General features: G+C 50.7%; 1 protein-coding gene across 1 annotated transcript in view; it reads left to right on the top strand.

Moving 5' to 3' along the window:
- The window catches only part of COBL (cordon-bleu WH2 repeat protein), a 143,988-nt gene extending 125,052 nt beyond the window's left edge, over positions 1-18,936 (top strand). The window contains exons 7-8 of the mRNA XM_038562613.1: positions 8,827-8,965; positions 18,733-18,936. Coding sequence (XP_038418541.1) covers positions 8,827-8,965; positions 18,733-18,776 — 183 coding nt within the window. The 3' untranslated portion in view covers positions 18,777-18,936. The remainder of the gene's footprint in view (positions 1-8,826; positions 8,966-18,732) is intronic.
- Positions 18,937-20,345: the final 1,409 nt, after the last annotated feature.

Genomic DNA, 20,345 nt, shown 5'->3' with positions numbered 1-20,345 from the left:
TGTATGACACAGGGTTAGGAACCACTGCCAACCCCAAAAAAGACAGAAGATACCCGACAGATTGAATCAGATAAATTTTTACTTTTTAAAAGAGTTAAAGGACAGAAAATTAGAACCCCGCAACGAACTAGGGACAATATTCACAGGGTATATGGGACTTGGGAGAGATCACTAGGAGGCGGCCAACACCACAGGCGCGAGAGGGAAGAAATAAAGCTTAGCCGACGCGAACGATGGTTCTTTCTCTCGCGCACCCAGATGGACAACCATCATTACAAATTGCTGATCCTAGAGTTCCAAGAACGTGATTTCAAAGGTGATCTGGATGCTTTTCGCCAACGTTTGTTGAGTGGGAGGAAGGGGCAGCTGGAGCAGGTTCAAGCTGGTGCAGCCTTGCTCAGGGCCTAGCAGGCGGCGCATGTCACGCTTCTGTTGCCATCGTACTTTATTGTGGCAAGAGGTCTTCCCGTAAGAGCTACGGTCCTAAGGGTTTGAGGGCACAATGTGCCACGTTGCCACCGGCACCAGGTGCACAGCACATCCCAGAGCCGCCTCACCCGGCTTGATTGAAACCTCAGGCCTGTCGAGTGGCAGGTGCCCCCCACCCCAACCTATAGCAACCACCACCCCTCTCTTTGGTTCCATGAGTTTGCCGGCTGTCGATGCCTCCTGTGAACGCAGTCATGCAGTCTTGGTCCTAATACCTGCCTTGTTTCCACTTGCATAACGTCCTGCAGGCCCTTCCATGTTGCCTCATCCTGCAGAAGTCCCGCCCTCTGGAAGGCTGAGTATGAATGAATACCTTATAGTCGCTTTACCTGTTCGTCTGTCAATAGACGTTTAAGGTTTTTGCACACCTAGGCTATTGTGAATGGCTGGGAACACGGAAGTATGGCTGTCTCTTCTAGATTCCAATTTCAGTTCATTTAAAAATCCTATTGCTTTTGTGAGCCGGCGAGTTTACAGAGCGGGATCATCAGGGAATAAACAAAGTGGGAAAAGAGAACTAGATGAGGACGCTCACTGCAATATAATTTGAAATGACAACAAATTGAGCACAACCGAAATGCCAAACCTGGAGCTCAGATAAACGTAGGTGGACCCTTCCCATTCTCGGGACATCAGGGAGATCTACACCCAGCAGTGGACAGCACCCCATAGGTGACAAAAGCCACTGTCGTTAAGAGAGAGTGCTCTCATTTTTATGAATCCTCAGGTACCTAGATATGCAGAGAGAAAGCCTGAGGAGACGCGCGTCCCGCTGTAATAGAGGTTACCTCTTGTGGGCAGAGGTAAGGAAGCTGTCCCTTAGCACTTGATATGTCCCTCTGTTATTCAAACTGTTTCCAGTGAGAATATGTGACTTTCATCTGGATCAGCATAAACACAATAGGGTATTTTCATTTCGAAGACGAGAGAAATGAGATTTGAGGCCAGGGCTCAGTTGCACCTGCCAGCTCCCATTGAAAATCAGTATTTATAAACTCCTTCCCCAGTGAGCTGCATGTATGTAGAGTGTCTGCTTCAGTCTTTCTTGTATTTGACACACATTTATTGATTCCTAAAATGCAGAAGTATGGGGCTCGTGACTGTGGACCTTCAGAGACTAATAAGACAGGCCCTTTCCTGTTCAGAGCTTAGAGGTCACAGGGGAGCAGGCCAGCAGCAGCCAGTAAGGTCGGTGCTCCAGGCAGGGCACTGCTCCTACGTCCGAGCCAAGTGCTGAAGTGTAGAGGACAGGCCATTAACACCCACCCAGAGGATTTCAGGGGGGCCTCCTGAAGAGTGAAGAAGATTTCAGCAGGGGCAGAGACTGACAGAAGCATTGGACAAGGATGGGCATTCTGGGAAAGGTGGGAAGCAGGGACTCAGGACAGCACTGCCAAGCACAATGAGGCAAGTTCAGTGCAGTGGGAAGAAATGCACCTGGTGTTCCTTCTCTCACTGGTGTGTGCCTGCATGGAGTACCCACGTGTCTGGATGGATGGATGGATGGATGGATGGGATGGATGGATGGGATGGATGGGTGGATGGATGGGATGGATGGATGGATGGATAGGTGGATGGATGACAGGATGGATGGATGGGTAGATATTGAGTGGATGGATGGATGAGTGGATGGATGGGTGGACGATAAGTAGATGGATAGGTAGAAGGATGACAAGATGGATGGATGGATGGATGGATGGATGGATGGATGGATGGGTAGATGATGAGTGGATGGATGGGATGGATGGATGGGTAGATGATGAATGAATAGATATATGAGAGGATGGATAGAAGGATGATAAGTGGATGGATAGGTAGAAGAATGACAGGATGGATGGATGGGTAGATGATGAATGGATAGGTGTATGAGAGGATGGATGGAAGGATGATGAGTGGATGGATGGATGATGAGTGGATGGATGGGTGGAGGCATGAAAGGATGAGAGGATGGACGCATGGGTGGGTGGGTGGATGGAAGGAAGAAGGAAGGAATGAACACATAAGTGACTACAAGGTGCTGAACCCTACTAATTTTATTTCATAACATAGACCCTCAGACCTACAGGTATCTCTGTCCTCTAGCTAAGTGCTTAAAATCTAGAGGAACATGTCCACTTCCCTGAAAAATAATGTGAACATCATATCCATATAGATAAAATCTGTGAAGAAATGTGGAAAACACATGTGCACACACGTGTGCACAGGCACACAGACATACATAGGTGTGGATACACACAGATACACACACGTGCATATTCACACATTTGCATGCACGCACACATGTACACACACACGAGTCATGAACTGCTTTTTCTGGCATCCTACAAAGTGCCACGCCCAGAGCAAGCTGCAGGAGCAAGGAGGCCGCAGGAGGCTCTGTGTCATGGTGCGAGTCCGACCCATTGTCTTTAAAGCAGAACCTCCCCTCCCCTAAACACTTTCTGACCTCTAGTCTGGCCTTACCCATAACTGTCACGAAGAGATTATGAGACCAAAGGAGCCACAGCAGAGGGATGCTTTCCAAAAAGACCAGACACCGCAGGATTCAGGTTCCACTATCGGGGACAGCTTCCTGCCACCGTGCACAGACACACAGACAGACGGCGCGTCAGAATCAGCCACGACCCACCCAGGGTGACCACGCTATGTCCCGATTCCAAGAAGGGGGAAATGATGGGCACAAGCTCCAGAGAGTGAGCAGACCCAGATCTCACGTGTTCCTCCAAGAATGAGTGGAAGATGTGCATCAGGTCTCAGAAACGTTTTCTAAAGCAACAGTCTCCAGCACAGAGTGGTCTCCAATCCACCCTGTGGACGGATATTTTGCCACCGGGGACCATGAGAACTCCATGGGCTTCCGTTGTTTACGGGCTCCCAGGGAGTGACATTTCCATTCAAAACCGCAGGGATTACTTTTTCCAAGGGACAGTTGGAGTCAGAGTAAGGCCAAGTACCGGCCCTGCCCACTCGGGAGCTGAGCGGCCTGGGCAAGCTATCTGCCGTAAGTTCCAAAGCTTCGGTGCTTTCTCCCTTTACCCACCAGACATAGGAAAAGTAGCTCTCTTTTTGAGGTAATCATATGGGATACAGTTGGCCCCCTAGTAAATGTTTACTCAATCTTAGCTGCTAATGTAATTAATATTCCTTTGAAGCCCATAAGCACACCTACTAGAACACTTCTGTTTAAACACGTTCCACTAACAAAAAGCTCCAGGGAAAGATGTCTTGCCCATTGGTACTCCTCTTGACTAGTGGCCTCAGAGCTTGCCGAATGCTTTTCAAACACGTTCTCTTAATTAATTGATCAGGAGTCGCTCTATATCTGGGAACGAGGTGGCCTTCGCCAAGCGTTTGTTGCAAGGTCCGACCTTATCTCTGTTGGCAGAGCTGGACCATCTCAGCAGAGCCCCAGAGATGCGATGCTTCTCCAAAATTTGTAACAAGCAGTGAGCTAGAACTTTCTTTTAGCAGGTGAATTGCTTTTCCAGACGGGCTAAGCCAGAACTGCTTCCCCGGCCCGGAGTTCCACGTATTTGCACCTTGATGTCGACCCTCAGCAGAATTCTGGAACATGTCCTAGTTTCACAGACGTCAGTGGGAGCTTCGCGGGCTCTGATCGACCACCATGAATTCCCAAAAGGCACCCGAGTAAACTCCAAGTTACAGCTTTGGGTGGCGTCTCCAGCCTAGGAGATTGTGTCAATGTTATAGGATTAGGTCTCCTTCATTAGGCTGTGAACAGCTTGAGGTCAGGAAGTTCTCATGTCTTTGAATCCACTGCAATTCTTGTCACAGGATAAGGAGCCAGCACCTGCTGGCTGGTTAATTAAAGGAGTAAATGAAGGCATGGCATTGAGGAGAGTCTCTCCTCTTTTAGAAATAAGGACCGTGAGAAATGTGAACTGGGAAATAATGCGTGGAGGCAAATCCATAGCCTGTGAACGATCATGATTAATTAATTCATTGATGTCAACCCCAAAGGGAGAAATCCAGGTACCAGAGCGAAGCTATATGCCTTCCCACATTGTCATCAATGAGAGGCAGGGCTGTGAGAGTGTAGGTGGCAGGGTAGGTGTCCCACCCCGTCCCCGGGTGCACGTGGCGACGGGCACGGCGAGACAGGGCCTCCTGAGAGCCCGGGTCCTTGCCCCACACCAGCACCCGGGCCTGAGTCACAACAGAGCAAAGTAATGTGTGGATATTAACAGAAACATGGAAGGGTTTGCTATCCATTTATTTGAAAGAGTCCAGGTGTGAGTTCATCACAAACTCAGGGTGAGCTAAGCACATGGCAAGGATTCTTAAAATTGAGAAAGCGATTTACAACCGGTGCGTCCCTCCAGTGTCACGTGTTCCTTATCTCAGAAGTGATAGTAAAGGGACTTTTAGAAGCTAAACAAGACAAAGACAAGAAAGAAGAAATGTGAGAAAAGATGAAACTGTAAGGGTCTTGTCAGTAGTCTCATTTTTACTGGGCAAAACCAAACAACCTTAATGGGCTGGACTGAATTCATTCTGGCTCATGGGTCCCCTGGCTTACCAGGCAGCCCTTTAAAAATACATAGGGAAATATGGCTGATGAAATGAGTTAGTGTCTTTGAAACCCCACTAAAATGAGTAAAAAGCCTTAGGCCACTACGACCCAGAGAAGGCGAGAGGAGCAGGATGTGGTTGGTAGGCGCCCGGGAGCCAGGGGGTGTGGACTGGGCCAAACCGGCAGCTGAAAGTGGGCCTCTGGCTGGAGAGACCCAGCAGCAGGGACGGAGCCTGGCGAGGGGGGCGGCGTGGGGCCCCGGTTCCTGCGCACAGCAGCGAGCAGAGGGAGCAGAGGACAGTGGGCTGGCCGACGTGTAGACATGAAGCTGTGAGACCCCTGGCCCTGGGGGGCCCACACGGCGGGAGGAGTGTCGGACTCCAGAAGGGGAAGAAGCGAGGGGCTGCCTCCAAGACCTGAGTCACTCTGAGAGGACCACGCACAGGGAGAAGGGAAAGGACGTGCCGATGGGCCCGGGGCTGCCCGCTGGGCTCCACTCTGCAAGACCAGCTCACACCGTCTGGCGGGAGGCTGGAAGGTGCCCCTGCGTGGAAGAAAACCCTGCACATACGGGCACTTGGGGCCCCCCAGTGAACTAACCGGGTTTCTGCCCAGGCACCTGTGCGGAATCCCATTGGTGTGTCTTGCAGGCTCTGTCCACGGAAACACAGTTATAAGCAATCGGCCAAGGATCCCCGGAAATTGAGGGAAGGCTGCAATGTTACAGAGGCCAAAGGGGGGGGGGAGGTGGTGGTGAAAGGAATTTGCAGGAGATAGCAATGCATCAAAAGGAAAAAATAAAAGCATCTTCAAAAACTATGAACGATGATGACCTCAGAGAGAAAAGAGAAGCTATTATATCCAGGAAAGAAGACATGATACTATTTTGAAAATACATAACGGGAAGGAGCTCTTGGAAATAAAAATATACATTTTAAATACAGATGTAAATCGTAAAAATACAAAATAAAAAACATAAACTTGAACAGTTCAAGAGTTGGACGGTGAAGTCTTTCAAGGAAATTTCCAAGAACGGGGAAAGCTTTTTTTATTTTTGTTTTCCCTTAACTAGGCAAGAATATTCCGGAAAACTTAGAACATTGATTTTGAAATCTCAGTATTCATTCGTCAGAACCCAGGGAGAGACAGAGAAAACGGGGGGGGGGGGGGGGGGGGGGGTAGAAGTCCGAAAGGAATGATGCTGGAGCATTTGCAGGATGAGAGGATTCCTAGATTTCAGAGCTCCACGGAGGCCCCGGAGCAGGGCGGAGAGCACCCGGGCCAAGGGCGCGCCAGCTCCGGGGGCCAGAGAGGGTCCTCAGAGCTGCGGAGGGGAAGCAGGCCACACGGAGAAGACGGGGCCCGCACCTGCTTTGAAAGGTGGTAGTGGAAGGGTGGAGAGTATATGAGGATGCTTGTTGGTCTTTTTCCGAGGCAGTTGGGCCCAACGGAATCGCAACAGTCTCGGATTTTCAAGGCCTCCTCGATTGCCCGCAGAGCCATCCTGCCTCGGAGCGCTGACGGAGACTGTGTCCCCCTCTAACGAGGAAGTCTGTTTTTTAAAATGCAGGGGAGGGGATCCCTGGTGGCTCAGCAGTTGAGCGCCTGCCATCACCCCAGGGCGTGACCCTGGAGACCTGGGATCGAGTCTCCCGCAGGGAGCCTGCTTCTCCCTCTGCCTGTGTCTCTGCCTCTCTCTCTCTCTGGGTCTCATGAATAAATAAATTTAAAAAAAAAATCTTTATTAAAAAAAAAAAGTGCAGTGGATTTGGGAAACGAGGGAGAAAAATAGCCAAGTCGCAGAAAAGTTGTTTCCAGGAAGCCCCAAAAGAAAGTTGGAAAACCAATCACATAACCAAGTTCAGAGACGTCAACACGATCCAGACATGTAGACATTTAACATCGCAGCGGGAGAGAAGATTCCTGTTTTCTGGAATTATATCTATCATAACACCACCCATAGAACGAGATAGGGTTCATTTAACCCCATGCCGTGATTTCTGGAAAGATCCAGGAGGAACCGTGTGTGCGTGCGTTTCTGGGTGTGCGTGCACGTGTGTGTCCCAGGGAGCTGACGTCTCATGTTCCGGAGCGGAAAGCCGGGATCTAACACGGGGAAGTCAAAAAACAGCAGAATAAGTTTATTATTTTTAAAAACAAGAGTAAATGTCAAGAGAGAAAGAGTTTGAGGCAGTTCCTCTGGGGTGGCGTCCGAGGACCAGGAGCTGCTGGTTAGACCCCGAGCCGTGTGGAGGGATGTGACGTTTCCTTCGGTTCATGTTTTGCATGAAATATATATATTACAGGTCATACCGGTGCAGGATGTGGTTTTGAATATTGTAGTAGAAGGATGGAAAGTATAGGAGGATGCTTGTCTTTTTTTTTTTTTTTTTTTTTTTTTGTGGAAGTATATGACTTTGAAAAGAAAAGGTAAAGCCTGGAAAAATATATGCCGACTGTTAGTAGTTAGAATCCGAGTGTTGACCAAGCGATTTTTTTCTTTCTCTGGTTTATATGACTTCTAAGTGCAAATTTATTTTGTGATACATACGTTATCACTGAGAAAAACTTAAAAGGCTTTTTTTACGCACGTACACGTGCACACGGAGGATGTTCGAGGCTCGGCCCAGAAGGAGGATTTGCCCCCCGTGGGAGCGGGGCGGGTGCCCGGTGGGGTCTGAGTTCCCACCCCGGGGAGCACCCGGGCCGAGGAGACGCAGCGGGGGGCAGGCTTGTGGGCAGCCGCCTGGGACCAGCAGCGCCGGTTTAGACTCTAGGCTGGGGCTCGGCCGTGGGCTCCCCGAGGGCAGGGACCGGCGTACTTGCACACACTCTGCACGCGCGGGTGGGTCGATGTCCATTGGCCAGAACGGCCGGAGGCTGCGACAAGGAGCAGGACATGCAGCCTTTGAGAGGCAGAGCGGGAGTCGGGACCAGCCCTGCCCACGGCCCTACCCACCCAGCCAAGCCTCTGCTCGACCGTCACACCTGCCCTGCCCCACAGCGGCCCTTCTGCGCCGTGACTCTGTCATTGGTACAAGTCGTTGGTGGGAATGGGGTTTCTGCGTGGGCGGGACTCTGCGTCCTGTCGGCGGGCACCATGAGCCCCGCGGAGACCCACGTCCCTGTCACCCGGCTGGTGGACGATTACTGGGCCAGGCTGCTGGGCAACGGTGGGCATGGGGCAGCAAGCAGAGCCGGGGCCCTCGCCCTCTCCCTCTGCGTGGCCACAACTCACCGAGGCCCTTGACCAAGTTTCCAGAAGGAGTAGTTCTCTTTTGCATTTATTTTTGTTTTTAAGATTTTATGTATTTATTCATGTGAGACACAGAGAGAGAAGCAGAGACACAGGCAGAGGGAGAAGCAGGCCCCATGCAGGGAGCCCGATGCGGGACTCGATCCCAGGACCCCGGAGTCACGCCCTGAGCCCAAGGCAGGCGCTCAACTGCTGAGCCACCCAGGCGTCCCCATCTTCTGCGTTTACTGAAGGGCTGAGGGGTCCCCACTGTCGTGTTTATGCTGAGGGCTAGTTACCAAGTCCCCTGAGTGGCTGGAGTCCCTTGGGCAGAGCGCAGTGCCCCTGCTCGGGGGGGTCTTGGGGTGTCTGTGAGCATCCTTGGGCCCCCTCAGGGCCACACAGCAAGCGGCCCCACTAGGGCATCCGCCACCTGGCCTGAGACCCCAGAAAGGAGCCCGGCGGTGTGCCTGGAGCAGCAGGTGGCCGGGGCCAGCCTCTCCGCGCATGCATGCCCCTCGCCACAGGGCCGCCCCGACACTGACGTGGCCTCCTCTGTGCTCCTCAGGTATCTCTGGGCTCACAGATTGACCTGCAGAAAAAGAAGAGGCGGGCGCCGGCCCCCCCGACGCCGCAGCCCCCGACGTCCAGCCCCCTGGTGCCGCCTCGCACTCAGGACAGGGAGGAAAACAGGAAGAGCGCCACGGGTGAGTGCGCCGCGTTGCCGTCTGCACGCCTCTGAGCCCTGCCTTGCGTGGAATGGTAGCACCGCTGTTAACTCCTGCAGCCGCCTCGCGGGGCCGTTCGCTCGGGCAGCATGTGCGCTAAGGAAAGAAAGTCTGGAAATAAACACTCGCGGGCTCCCTCGGTATCTTACAGGCATCTTTCCCGGGCATCGTGTAGGCAGGTCGCCGGGGAGGGGCTGGGGGGTGGTGAGGGTAGAGGATTGCTGAGGATGGTCAGGAGGGGGTGAGTGGCTCTGGACCACCGGACGGGTGAGCGTGAGTGTGCACGTGTGCGTGTGTGCACGTGTGAGTCTCCTGATGGAAGGATGCTTGGTCCTAGGATGACCTCCCTGGAGGCTGTTTTGAAAGACGTCTTGTCCCCAGCAGATCTAGAAGTCAGTCGACAGCAGTTGCATAATGTCTTGACTGCCCAGTTGGAGTCGACCTCCAACACCCTGATATTCTGGGGGAATAATGAAGCAAAAGGAAAGAGGATGGAATCGTGAGACCTGTGAGCAGGGAAACCTATTAGATCATGAGATGCCACCTCCTGGTGTCGCAGGTGGCGGACAGAGAAGTGGCAGGGGGTCTCTAGCTCCACAAGCCGGGGACCGTTAGTTTAATTTTAAGACCCTCCAGTGTTTGTTATTCCATTTGTGTGGGAACAACAGTGGAGCAGAGGCTGCCTGAGGTTGCAGGTGCATCTGCTCATCACAGAGGCCATTCGAGGGCCGGGCCCTGGGCCACCTACTCCACTGGGCATCCTCACCTTTTGCCCTTGACCCCATGGCTGTGGCCCCCAAAAGGAAGACTCCCAGGGATAAGCGCTTGCATTGCCAGTGTCTGAGACTCTAATAACGAGCTAGTTGGCCGTTTGTCAGCTTCTGTCCCCTGGTCGACACCTCCCTGTTGGCCCGCGTTTCATGCCAGTTGATCCCCTTTACCAGAGGGAAATACACCCAGATTTCCAGAACACACGGTCAGCAGCTGCTCAGAATAAACCTAGTCGTCTCCTCTGTGGTGATGAGACCCCGGCTCTCCCGAGCTCTCACCCACTCTCGTGGTAAAGGGGTGGCAGGCCTCGGAGCCTTCTCCTCTAATGGTTCTTCCGGGGACGAATAGACGATGCTCATCCAGACTGCCAGCCCGAGGCCCCTTTGCACTCTGAGATAACAGATGATGTCCGGCCATGGGGACGTCGGTATCTTCCCACGTCTACAAAACCCTAATCAAGAGAAGGAATACGTGGGTATGTCTCTCAATGAAGAAATTACTTGTTAATTTTTTTTATTGATAATCTGATGACGGGCCTGAAGCACAGAACCTATGAGTTACTGCACGACTCTAAACATAAAAGCCCGAAGAAGGGGTTTTTGAAAGAAATACTGGGAAGGATGACTTAAGACCCAAGTGATTTATGTGGCTTTGTTGTATTAAGTCATTGATCTTCAAAAATCTTATTAGCAGAAGATAGTCATTTTCATATAAAATGGCAGGCGGGTGCCCCACATGTCAGCAGAGCACCGAGGGCTGCCCCAAGGTTCCGGAGGCCGGATGGAGCAGGACACCGCCCTTAACTCTTTCTCCAAGAGTTAAATGGGCTTAAGGAGGCCAGCTCAATTAGTGGCCACAGGAGTTAGTAGATGAAGTAACAAGAGGAAGCTAAAAATACATATAAATAAATCCTAATCAAAAGTCATGGGTAAAAAAGGAGTTCCTCTTAAGGGGACAGAGCCACTGAGGGGGTTTTTTAAGAATGACTTCAAGCCTGGCGTTTGCGAGTAGGTGTGCCTGCCAGAAACAAATTGCAAACGAGTAGATATTTTCAAATTGGCCCAAGGAGAGGACGCGGTGTGTGTAAAATGTTCAAGTGTGAGTGAGGTGGGATTTGGTGTCGTGAGGTGGGATTTGATGCCTGGTGAGCTTGAATGTGGGGCTGGGCGTGGCTGGGTCTGTCGGCAGATGTGGTTGACTTCCCTGTGCAGCGAGGCCGATGCTGGTACCAGGTGTGGTTGCCTTTGGTGCCGTGAGCCTGGATTTGGTGCCTAGTGAGTGTGAATTTGGTACCACGCATGGCTGGATTTGACACTGGGTGTGGCTGGATTCTGTGGCAGGTGTGGTTGAATTTGATGCGTGGTGAGGGTGACTTTGGGGACTGACTGCCGTTGGATCTGGTACCCAGTGTGGTCAGATCTGGCGCTGGGTGTGGCTGGATTCGGTGCCACGGGACTGGATTCGGTGCTGGGTGTGGTTGGATTTGGTGCCACGAGATTGTTTTTGATGCCCGGGTGATGAAGGCCACGTGTCTCCCACTGGAGGGCAGAGAGTCTTTGGGCTTAACCTTCTGAAGTAACCCCCGTTGATTCCATGTAGGTGTTGGACGGCAGGTGCCACAAAAGCCTCCCAGAGGCACTGGCCGGGGGCCCCCCCAGCTAGTGCTACCCCCACCCCCACCCTACCCTCCTCCTGACACAGACGAAGCAGAGCCTCTCGGCTTTCCCGGGGAGAGTGCTGGCTCCGAGGCCTTGGACCCAAGACCCACACGTACGTGCCTCTTGTTTTCTTTCCCATACGTGTTGACCGCCCATCTCTCTGGTCACTGGTGTCAAGGCAGGGTTTCCAGACTTTCCATTCTTGCCTTGGTGGTGGGGGGGTCTGTGACTTCCCTCTCCAGCTTTTCTTTCTAAATGCTCGACGCAGTGTGTCCGACTTAACAGTGAATGCACCCGGAGGGCCATGCAGGGGCCTGGAAAGAGTGACTTAACCCATTAATCCTTCGCTCTGTGGTCAGACCCCCGCCAGCATCGCCTGGCGTGGGTGGGGACCGTCAGTCAGGGGCTGCTAACCGCAGTGTCCGCAGGGGGCAAGAGCCCACGCGATCCGGCTCAGCAATTACTACCAGGCGGTAGTAGCGGTTCCCCGCAGAAAGGGAAACTGAGGCAGCAGAAGGGGAAATAGCTTGAGTTCATGTAGCAGCGGCCAGGATTAAGAGTCTCGTTTTCTGCTTCTTGTCGCCCCCTGACTGAGACAAGGCTGCGTCTCCGATGTCTCCTGAGGTTGCTTCGGACGTTACTAAGTACCGTGTATAGCACTCCTGCCTCCCCCGGGGGCAGGGGGGTTAGATACTTAGCATATATATTCCGATGGCGCCACGGGCACGCGAGCCTGTGCTCACCCTTTGAGGCGGCTCAGCGTGGTGACGATGCTTCGTTATAAAGAGGCACGTTCTCGATACAGCGGCGTGCCACTCTGTGCCCCGTCCCACGAGCCGCCAGGGCCACCGGGGGTGCAGCCTCGGGCGGGGGGTCACACTTCTCTGCTGTCACGCCCCTGGGGGGCTTCTGTCCCCTTTGGGAGGGCTGACTAGCTCGCCGCCGGCTTCTGGGTAAAGAAAGCAACCGCCAGCTGCGTCCTCTGCCTCTGCGGGATCGGTCACCCCGACTCGGGCCTCGGGCCTGACAAATGCTGCCTCTCCGTCCTTTCCCGTCCAAATCCGTGCGATCATCTTGACGTCGGGCACCCTCCTGGAAGCGAACGAGGTCTACGGGGATTGAAAAGTGAAAGATTGGACATGACGGTCGGGAAGGTGACCGCCCAGGCGTCGACAGCCCCGGCTGCTCCATCGCAGCAGAAAGAGGGGCTCCAGCCCTCGTGCCAAGCCCGCGAGCTTCAGGGGCGCCGTGGCCGCGTCCTCCCTGGGGGACCCAGTGCGGGAGGAGGAGCCGAGGGAAATCAGCAGTCGGGGAAAAGTCCCGAGGCCGGGAGGTCGAGGCACCTTCCCGGGGTGGGGCGGCCAGGCCTCGCACACCTGCCCGCACCTGAACTGATGCCAACTCGCAGGTCCCCGCTCGCTCCCGCCCCCACCCACCCCGGGCCTGGGGGGCATCATCAGCGTGTGGTGTGTGCTGGGGAGACTGGCAGGCGAGATTTGGGAGGGCGACTTCCAAAGGCTCCCCCCGCGGTGTCTACGTGGCTGTGAAATCACTTCCCGGCCCTGCGCCTTCAGAGAACGGAACCAGGAACAGACACAGACTTCTTGCCTCGTGACTCTGCCCCTGTGACCCCAGACTTGGGCCCGGGGTGCTCTCCCCATGGGCTCCTTGCCCCAGATACGTGTCACCAGACTCCCCTTGGCCCTCTGGTTGTAATTCCCTCTCCTTCTCTCCCCTTCTCCATCCCTCTCGTGTGCCCACAAATGCCAGTAGCAGAGTGAAGAGGAGCAAGAAGAAATGGGGGGGGGGGCTGTGAGGTAGCAGCACCACTCTGCGCAGCTAGCTGGAGCTCCACCAACGCTTCTCCTCCTCCTCCTCCCTCCTTCCCTCCCTCCTCCTCCAGGCTCCTGGCTCCCAGGTGCTCCCACACCTGAGCTTGATGCATCCAACTCAGAGCTTTTCTTTTACCAAATGGGCAGGACTTTCCTGACCATTTTCTGCAGCATTTAAAACCGGGATCTCCCGGCCAGCCAGGCAGAGAGCGACCTGCCTTCTTTGACTCAGGACTTCAGAGCAGTGAAGGAAAACAAATCCTCTGTTGTCACCTGTGTCATTGTCCCACGAGGCGTTGGAATCAGAGGATGCCTTGCACCTGTCTCACGGGAGCTAACAGGCTGCTGGCACGTGGAGGCTGGGTGTGAAACCGGGCCCCTTCCTGGCACATGCATCTCACCTGCTCTTCCAAGTCAGACCTGTGGCTGTTTGTAGCTGCCTGGAAGGGAGCTCAGCAGAGATGTTTCTATGCCAGCCACCAGCTCTCGGACGTCTCCTGAGTTTGGTGTTAGGCCTGCGTTCCTTAGAAAAGAGGTGCTGTGCTCCTGGTGGAGACTGACCCCCAGGACCCGTGAGGGCCGGGCGGTCCCCACGGTGTCTCCCACGTGACCTCTCGCTCAGTCCCCACCGCAGCTCAGGGTGGAGGTTCTCTCCCTGGGAGAAACTGAGTCAAAAAGACGTAGGTCGCTGACCCGGGGTCTTACCAGGGTTTAGGTAGGGCAGGAGGTCTCCAGAGGGTATCTCGTCCCGCTGTCTCTGTCCTGTCCTCCTCCCTACAGTTTTCCCCACCGTGCCAGAAACTCCCACGAGGATGTCTTTGGCTGTGCGTACTCCTTGTTAGTTCTGCAACAGATGGTATAGTCCAGCCAGGTTATTAAAAAGGGGGAAAAAAGTGCATTTTGTTGAAAACTGTGAGCTCGGCCAACCTCACAGAGGAAAAGGATGAAAGAGCTGATAGATGCTGCTCTGTACACAGATGGAGGAAGATGCAAGAAGAGAAGTGGGTCTAACGCAGCACCACCCTCCATAATCCATAATCCCTGGAACTTCCTGTTCTGGCCTGACCCCATCTCCGTAGGATCTTGGTACAGCCCCTGCCCTCGTGCTTTGCTGGCAAACCCCCCTTTGCAGCTGCCAACGTTCCCTTCCACTGCCAGCCTCCCCTGGCTGACCGCAGGCTGGTACTGTGGGGAATCTGGGTGCCCTGTGCACCACATCCAGACACTGGAATTTTCAGAGGAGCAAGACAGACCATCTCTTCTAATGGTTTCACGGGAACATTTCCCAGGTGCCCCCAACTGCGGTTTCTGTTACGTCTCATCGACCACAGTTGGGTAAGACACTGCCCCAGTCTTTGGTGAGAATGGAATCACCCAAGGTGATGGAGGCCCATCCCGACAGCTGGGGACAGGGTCAGCTTCTCTGGTGTGTGGAAGTCACTGGTCAACGCCGGAGCTCTGTGACCTGGAAGTGTCGGGGATGCGTGCTGTGTAAACAGCCCACAGTGTCCACTATACTGGGGTTGCAACCCAGTTGCCATGTGGAGCATGTAGGGCATGTTGTGAGTGGGTGCAGAGAGAGGACCGTGTGCCAGTGGCGAGATGAAGTGGCCACGACACAGCCTTTGCCAAGTCAGCTGGTGGCCAGCGTGAGGCGCGAGTGCCCAGAGCTCTAGGCCGTGCTCTCGGCCATCTCCCGAGGCAGAATCAGGCGGCCTGTCCCCGGGTCCTGCTGTCAGCTCTTCCTGGCAGCTGTGGCTGGGATGGCCTGTGGAGTGTGAGACGGTCTATGCCTATTACACACATAGGAGGAAAATGTCTAAGCTGTGTCATGCCTCAGCCTCATGGCACAAAAGTCACCGTGAGTACAATTATAGTAATGGTGCAGTGGTGCTTCCCGGGGCTGTGTTATGCAATCGTGTGTTTCGTGTGAGTAAGCTTTCCTACTAACCTTTCCACATCTAATCATGTAAGTGCTTCAGGTGTATGTCTGAACCAGTGTAATTGTGCACGTGGATTTTTTTCTCCCCCCGTATCTTTCTAACCAGCTTGCTTTCTGATGACATTGGATTTTAGTGGAAGCTTTGTTGTGAGTGATGATGATGATGGAGCCTAGGCCATGAGCTGCATTGACTTGTGTGTTTGCAAGATTTGCAGAGCTGGTTTTGATTGGGCTGTTAACAAGGCATCTGTTACATAATTCCAGTGAGAAGACCCTGGAGATTTAAAGATCAATGCGTAGAGAATTCAAATTACAGATCCTCGATGTGCTTTGTATTTTTAAAATCAAACCATTCAATGACAGTCCTTCTATTAGACATTTTCCTATAATAGGTTTGAGTAAATCAGTCTTTCCTTGGCTATCCATCGCTGCGTAGTTGGCAAAGGATTTTAAAGCCATGCAGGAAAAAATGGGTCACTGTCCCCTGATCTAAATGACCTGTCAAGTCAAAGCACCACTGGTGACACCGTGGTGGTTTCTAGGAGGTTGGTTGTGATTAAGTATCCTGTCTAATGGATTTTAAGGAAAGTCTAAGACAGGGAAATAAAATGCAAGAAATCAGCTAGCCTTTTTCAATTAGAAATAGTAATTTGAGTTTGCTTCATGTAAAAATTCCTAATAATAATAATTCTTATGTTAGGCCGTGTGACTCAGCAGAAGAACTGAGAATCTAGGAGTACGTTGGGCACAGTTCAGTGGTTTACTGGCAAATGGCTGTAATCAAATCCCCACACTCTGGGCCAGATGCTCACTAAAGGCTCTGGCTCTGTGATCAGCCATGAGCTCGCCTGAGCACAGAGCATAAAGCAGGAGAAGAGAGGCAAGAGTTTTGCTGATGCCCCTCAGTTGAGACCCGTCCTCTTTTTAAAGTCACCTATCATCGTAGTCTAAAATCTGAACCAAAATTAAACCCTTGGCGTGTCTCAAAACAAAGCAGTTAATCTTCAAGCTTGTGACACAAAGACAATTCTGGGAGTCTTGCTCATGGTGGAAGCACCCTTGAAGCCTTGCAGGTGTGTGGACTTCACAGCGAGCCCAGGGAAGCACTCCTGCAATTGTCGGGTGTTTGTTTGCTGCTTTCCTTCCCGGGGCCAGAGAGCCAGCCACACAGCCTCTCCCACTGCCATGGGAAAGGGCGAGCATCCAGGAAAACAGGAAGTGGGTAGTGAGCAAATAGAAGGAAACTGGTGACTGTGAGAGCAGAGCCTGTCCCTCCTCAGCAGTGCATTGGAAAAAAAAAAAAAGTGCATTGGATCTTTAGCTTGTTGTTATTGTACCTTGAAAACCATGAGATCCACCCAACATGAACTAAATAAAGGCTGAATGCTACTTAGAAGCAAAGCAGTGAGACCCATGGTAGAGCTATGGATAGCATTTTTAAAACTACGTGAGCTTACTTCCCTTTGCTAATTATTTTCCAGTGCTTTATTTACAAGCTGCTATGTCCCTGACTTGAGAGAGAATTGAAAAATTTAGAGACGAGTCACATGCAGCATGTACGCACTGGCCCTGGCTCACGGCAGCTAGTGAGAACAGACTGTGGAAATCTCAGGAATTTTGCAAGCCAATCGCTGAGTGGGACCGTTATTAAAAGGTCAATTATGTAAGCCGACAATTAATATTTAAAAAAAAACATAGCAGATATTGAAAATTCATCACTCCCTAATGATTTTATGATGTTACTGTTTGTAGAGTTTTGAGGTTAAATACATACAGCGAGTCAATATGATTCAATAACTTTATGACAGTGAAAATATTATATAACACTGCACATCCTTTCCCAATGCCACATTCAGCGACTGGCATCCATAGTTGGAGATCAAGAATCATAGAGGGTTGAGAGAGCTGAGGGTTACGTAGAATCTACAACAAAGAGAGGTGCCTAGGTCACTCAGTTGATAGCATCTGACTCTTGATTTTGGTTCAGGTCATGATTTCAGGATCCTGAGATCGAGCCCCAGGTCAGGCTCAGCACTCAGCACAGAGTTTGCTCTCCCTCTGTAGTGCACTCTCTCTCTGTCTCTGTCTCTCATAAATAAATAAAATCTTTAAAATAAATAAATAACTTCTACTGTTTAAGAAAAATAATTAAAAATAAAAAATTATATTATCGCTTATAGATTTTGTGCTATCCATGCTCTAGATTTTTTTTTATTTTTATTTATTTATGATAGTCATCACAGAGAGAGAGAGAGGCAGAGACATAGGCAGAGGGAAAAGCAGGCTTCATGCACCAGGAGCCCAACGTGGGATTCGATCCCGGGTCTCCAGGATTGCGGCCTGGGCCAAAGGCAGGTGCCAAACTGCTGCGCCACCCAGGGATCCCCTATCCATGCTCTATATCAGTAAAACTTTATCAATCTACTGATCGATTCATCGATCTGTCCCTTTTACTTTTTCCAGGGAGCTGGTTCCTAATCATTCACCCTTTCTACTACTGCAAAAGAATAGTAAATAGAAGTAGGAATGCTGATAGCAAACTTATCTTTGGTTTTCATAAGCTGTTTGCCAAGCCCCACGTGACACCAAGAATCTCAACGGGTGTCTGTATCTCTTGAAGCTTCAACTTGTAACATGAAGTCAGGTTTAGGCACAAAAACGTTTTTTTATTTTTTTTTAAACCTCAAAAGATATAGGAACTTCTTTCTGAATTCGCGTAAATTTAAGTTCTTCATGGAAGTAAGGAATGGACAGCTTGAGTTTTCAGGATAGTTGTTAAATATCATGGCTTTATTAGTTCAAGAACAAACAGAATAGGAATGAAGCATTCTGTTGCTGACACTAGTCTTCTAGATTATTGTTTTAGGATTTGTCTAAGTAGCTTAGGCTACTCACATGGAATGGCCCTTTCTCAGATGGGTCAGTCTCCCACTGACCAGCCTCTCCAAAGGGTGTGCTACTTCAGAACAGTAGACCTCAACACGTATGTGCAGATGAGGTCTTTCTCCAACTAAGCAAATCAATCCGTGTTTTCTCAATTGATGCCTGAGCCCTGCTCAGGAACAACATTATCAAGGTCGGATGGATTGATCTGCCATTGAGGGTGTCATGAAATAATATTATCTGTTTTCCCCTGGAGCCCTGCAAGTAACTTGGACGTTTTGGCCAAACAGTAACAAATGGCTTTTGCCTACCAGCTGGCCATCTCCACCTGCAAGGTCTTTAAGGTTGTAGTAAATCTGATCGTTGTATTTGACAGGCTAAAAGACAGCAGTGAGTTCAGTGATGCTTATGATCTGGTTCTTCCAAGGGACAGAACTGTGTACGTTGGATCAGTAGACCTTTTTAACAACTGACATCCACAAAGAGTAGGAGGAAATAGAGGAAATGATCATCATATGACGGGGCCAATAACAACACCGTCTACGCAGTGTTAAATCTCCAGGGTCCGGAAAGTGGGTGAAGTTGATGATGTCTATTTTTATTTTTTTATTTTTTGCCAGGGTTTGTGTTCATATGTTGCAATTTATTTCCCTCCCACAGTGTATTGCTGTGCATCATTCCCTCCTCATGCCAAGCGCTTCTGATGGACGGCCCTTCCTGGAGCTCCTTACCTCTGACTTTCCCTGTGCCTCTGCTGTCCTGACTCTCCTTCTCCTGTTCTTCCACCTGTTGGCATAAAAGGGCTCATTTGTACCCCCTGCAGTGTACTTTCTCTAGAATTTACATATAAATGTGTAAACAACAGATTTGTGTGACCGACATTCTTATTTCCTCACGGGAGGTCAAGCCTTGTCTGTGCAGATTCTAGGTTGATGACCTTGACCTATCTGAAATGACCCTTTCATTGGTTCATAAGTATGTTTCTGTTAAGAACCTTGCTTTATTCTGATTCATTATCAATTCACATTTTTCTTACTTGATACTCGATTGCAGAATATCTTCTCCATTTAAAGTAGATTGTGGGGACGCTGGGTGGCTCAGCGGTTGAGCATCTGCCTTCAGCCCAGGCCGTGATCCTGGAGTCCCGGGATCGAGTCCCACGTCGGGCTCCCCGCATGGAGCCTGCTTCTCCCTCTGCCTGGGTCTCTGACTCTCTCTCTCTCTCTCTTTGTGTCTCTCATGAGCAAATAAATAAAATCTTTAAAATAAATAAATAAATAAAGTAGATTTGTCCACAAAGTGACCAGTGTAGTCAGTTTAGATACACCTGAAATATTGTCTACCTGGTAAAATTTAATTGCTTAAAATACATGAACTTTCTATATACAATCTGGAGGAAGTCACAACTCATACACACATATATATATGCATAGACACGTAGACACGCACACGTGCATATACACAGTACACATACACACACACACACACACACACACATACATTCACGGATACGTAGGACCCAGCTTTCTTTACTGTGTTCTCCACCATGTAGACAGTTTGCAAAAAGAAGACAGAGGAAGAAGGATGTGTCCCACTTCATCCGTTAATTATGCATTCAGTCATTCACCCATTTATTCACCAAACATTGAGAACTTGCTTGATGCTAGGCATTGTGCCAACTTTGGAGGCTAGTCCAGTGAAGAGCACGTGGCCTTCATCTGTGAAGTGACTCCCCATGTACGTGAAAAGAAGTAATGATGATTCCATTGGATAAACACTAGTCTGGAGGTTTGTCCAAGTTCTGAAGATGCTCAAGGGCATGACAGCCACGTTCGCACGGTAGTGTTGCCTTCTCTTTCTTTCTAGGAAAGTTCCCTTTCCTATCTTGAGGAAGCCCATCCAGTTATTGAGAACGAGTCACCTTGGCAGCCCTAAGGCAGACAGAGCAGGTGGAAATAATCATGTTAAGATTCAGGATTTATGAAGAAGCTGTGCTTGCTTTGATTAACTCTGATCGTCGTACAGAGACGCACTTGAACCCGAGAGGCTTATCATGTTTCTCTCCAAAAGATTTTTTAAGTGTTATTGCTCAAAGTAAGAAAGAAGAATCAGTAAGTGTTTTTTACTTGTATGACTGTTGTCCGGTTGATCACAATAAGAGTGTTAGTGATGATTAATGTAGGAATTGTCACAACTGATATTGGTATTAATAATTAAGAAATATAAGCTAGAGCTTACAGAAATATATAAGCTATATATGACCAATCTAGTGC

The sequence above is a fragment of the Canis lupus genome, chromosome 18 (assembly GCF_011100685.1).
Source record: "Canis lupus familiaris isolate Mischka breed German Shepherd chromosome 18, alternate assembly UU_Cfam_GSD_1.0, whole genome shotgun sequence".
Lineage (NCBI taxonomy): Eukaryota > Metazoa > Chordata > Mammalia > Carnivora > Canidae > Canis > Canis lupus.
This window is presented reverse-complemented; position numbering and strand designations above follow the sequence as displayed.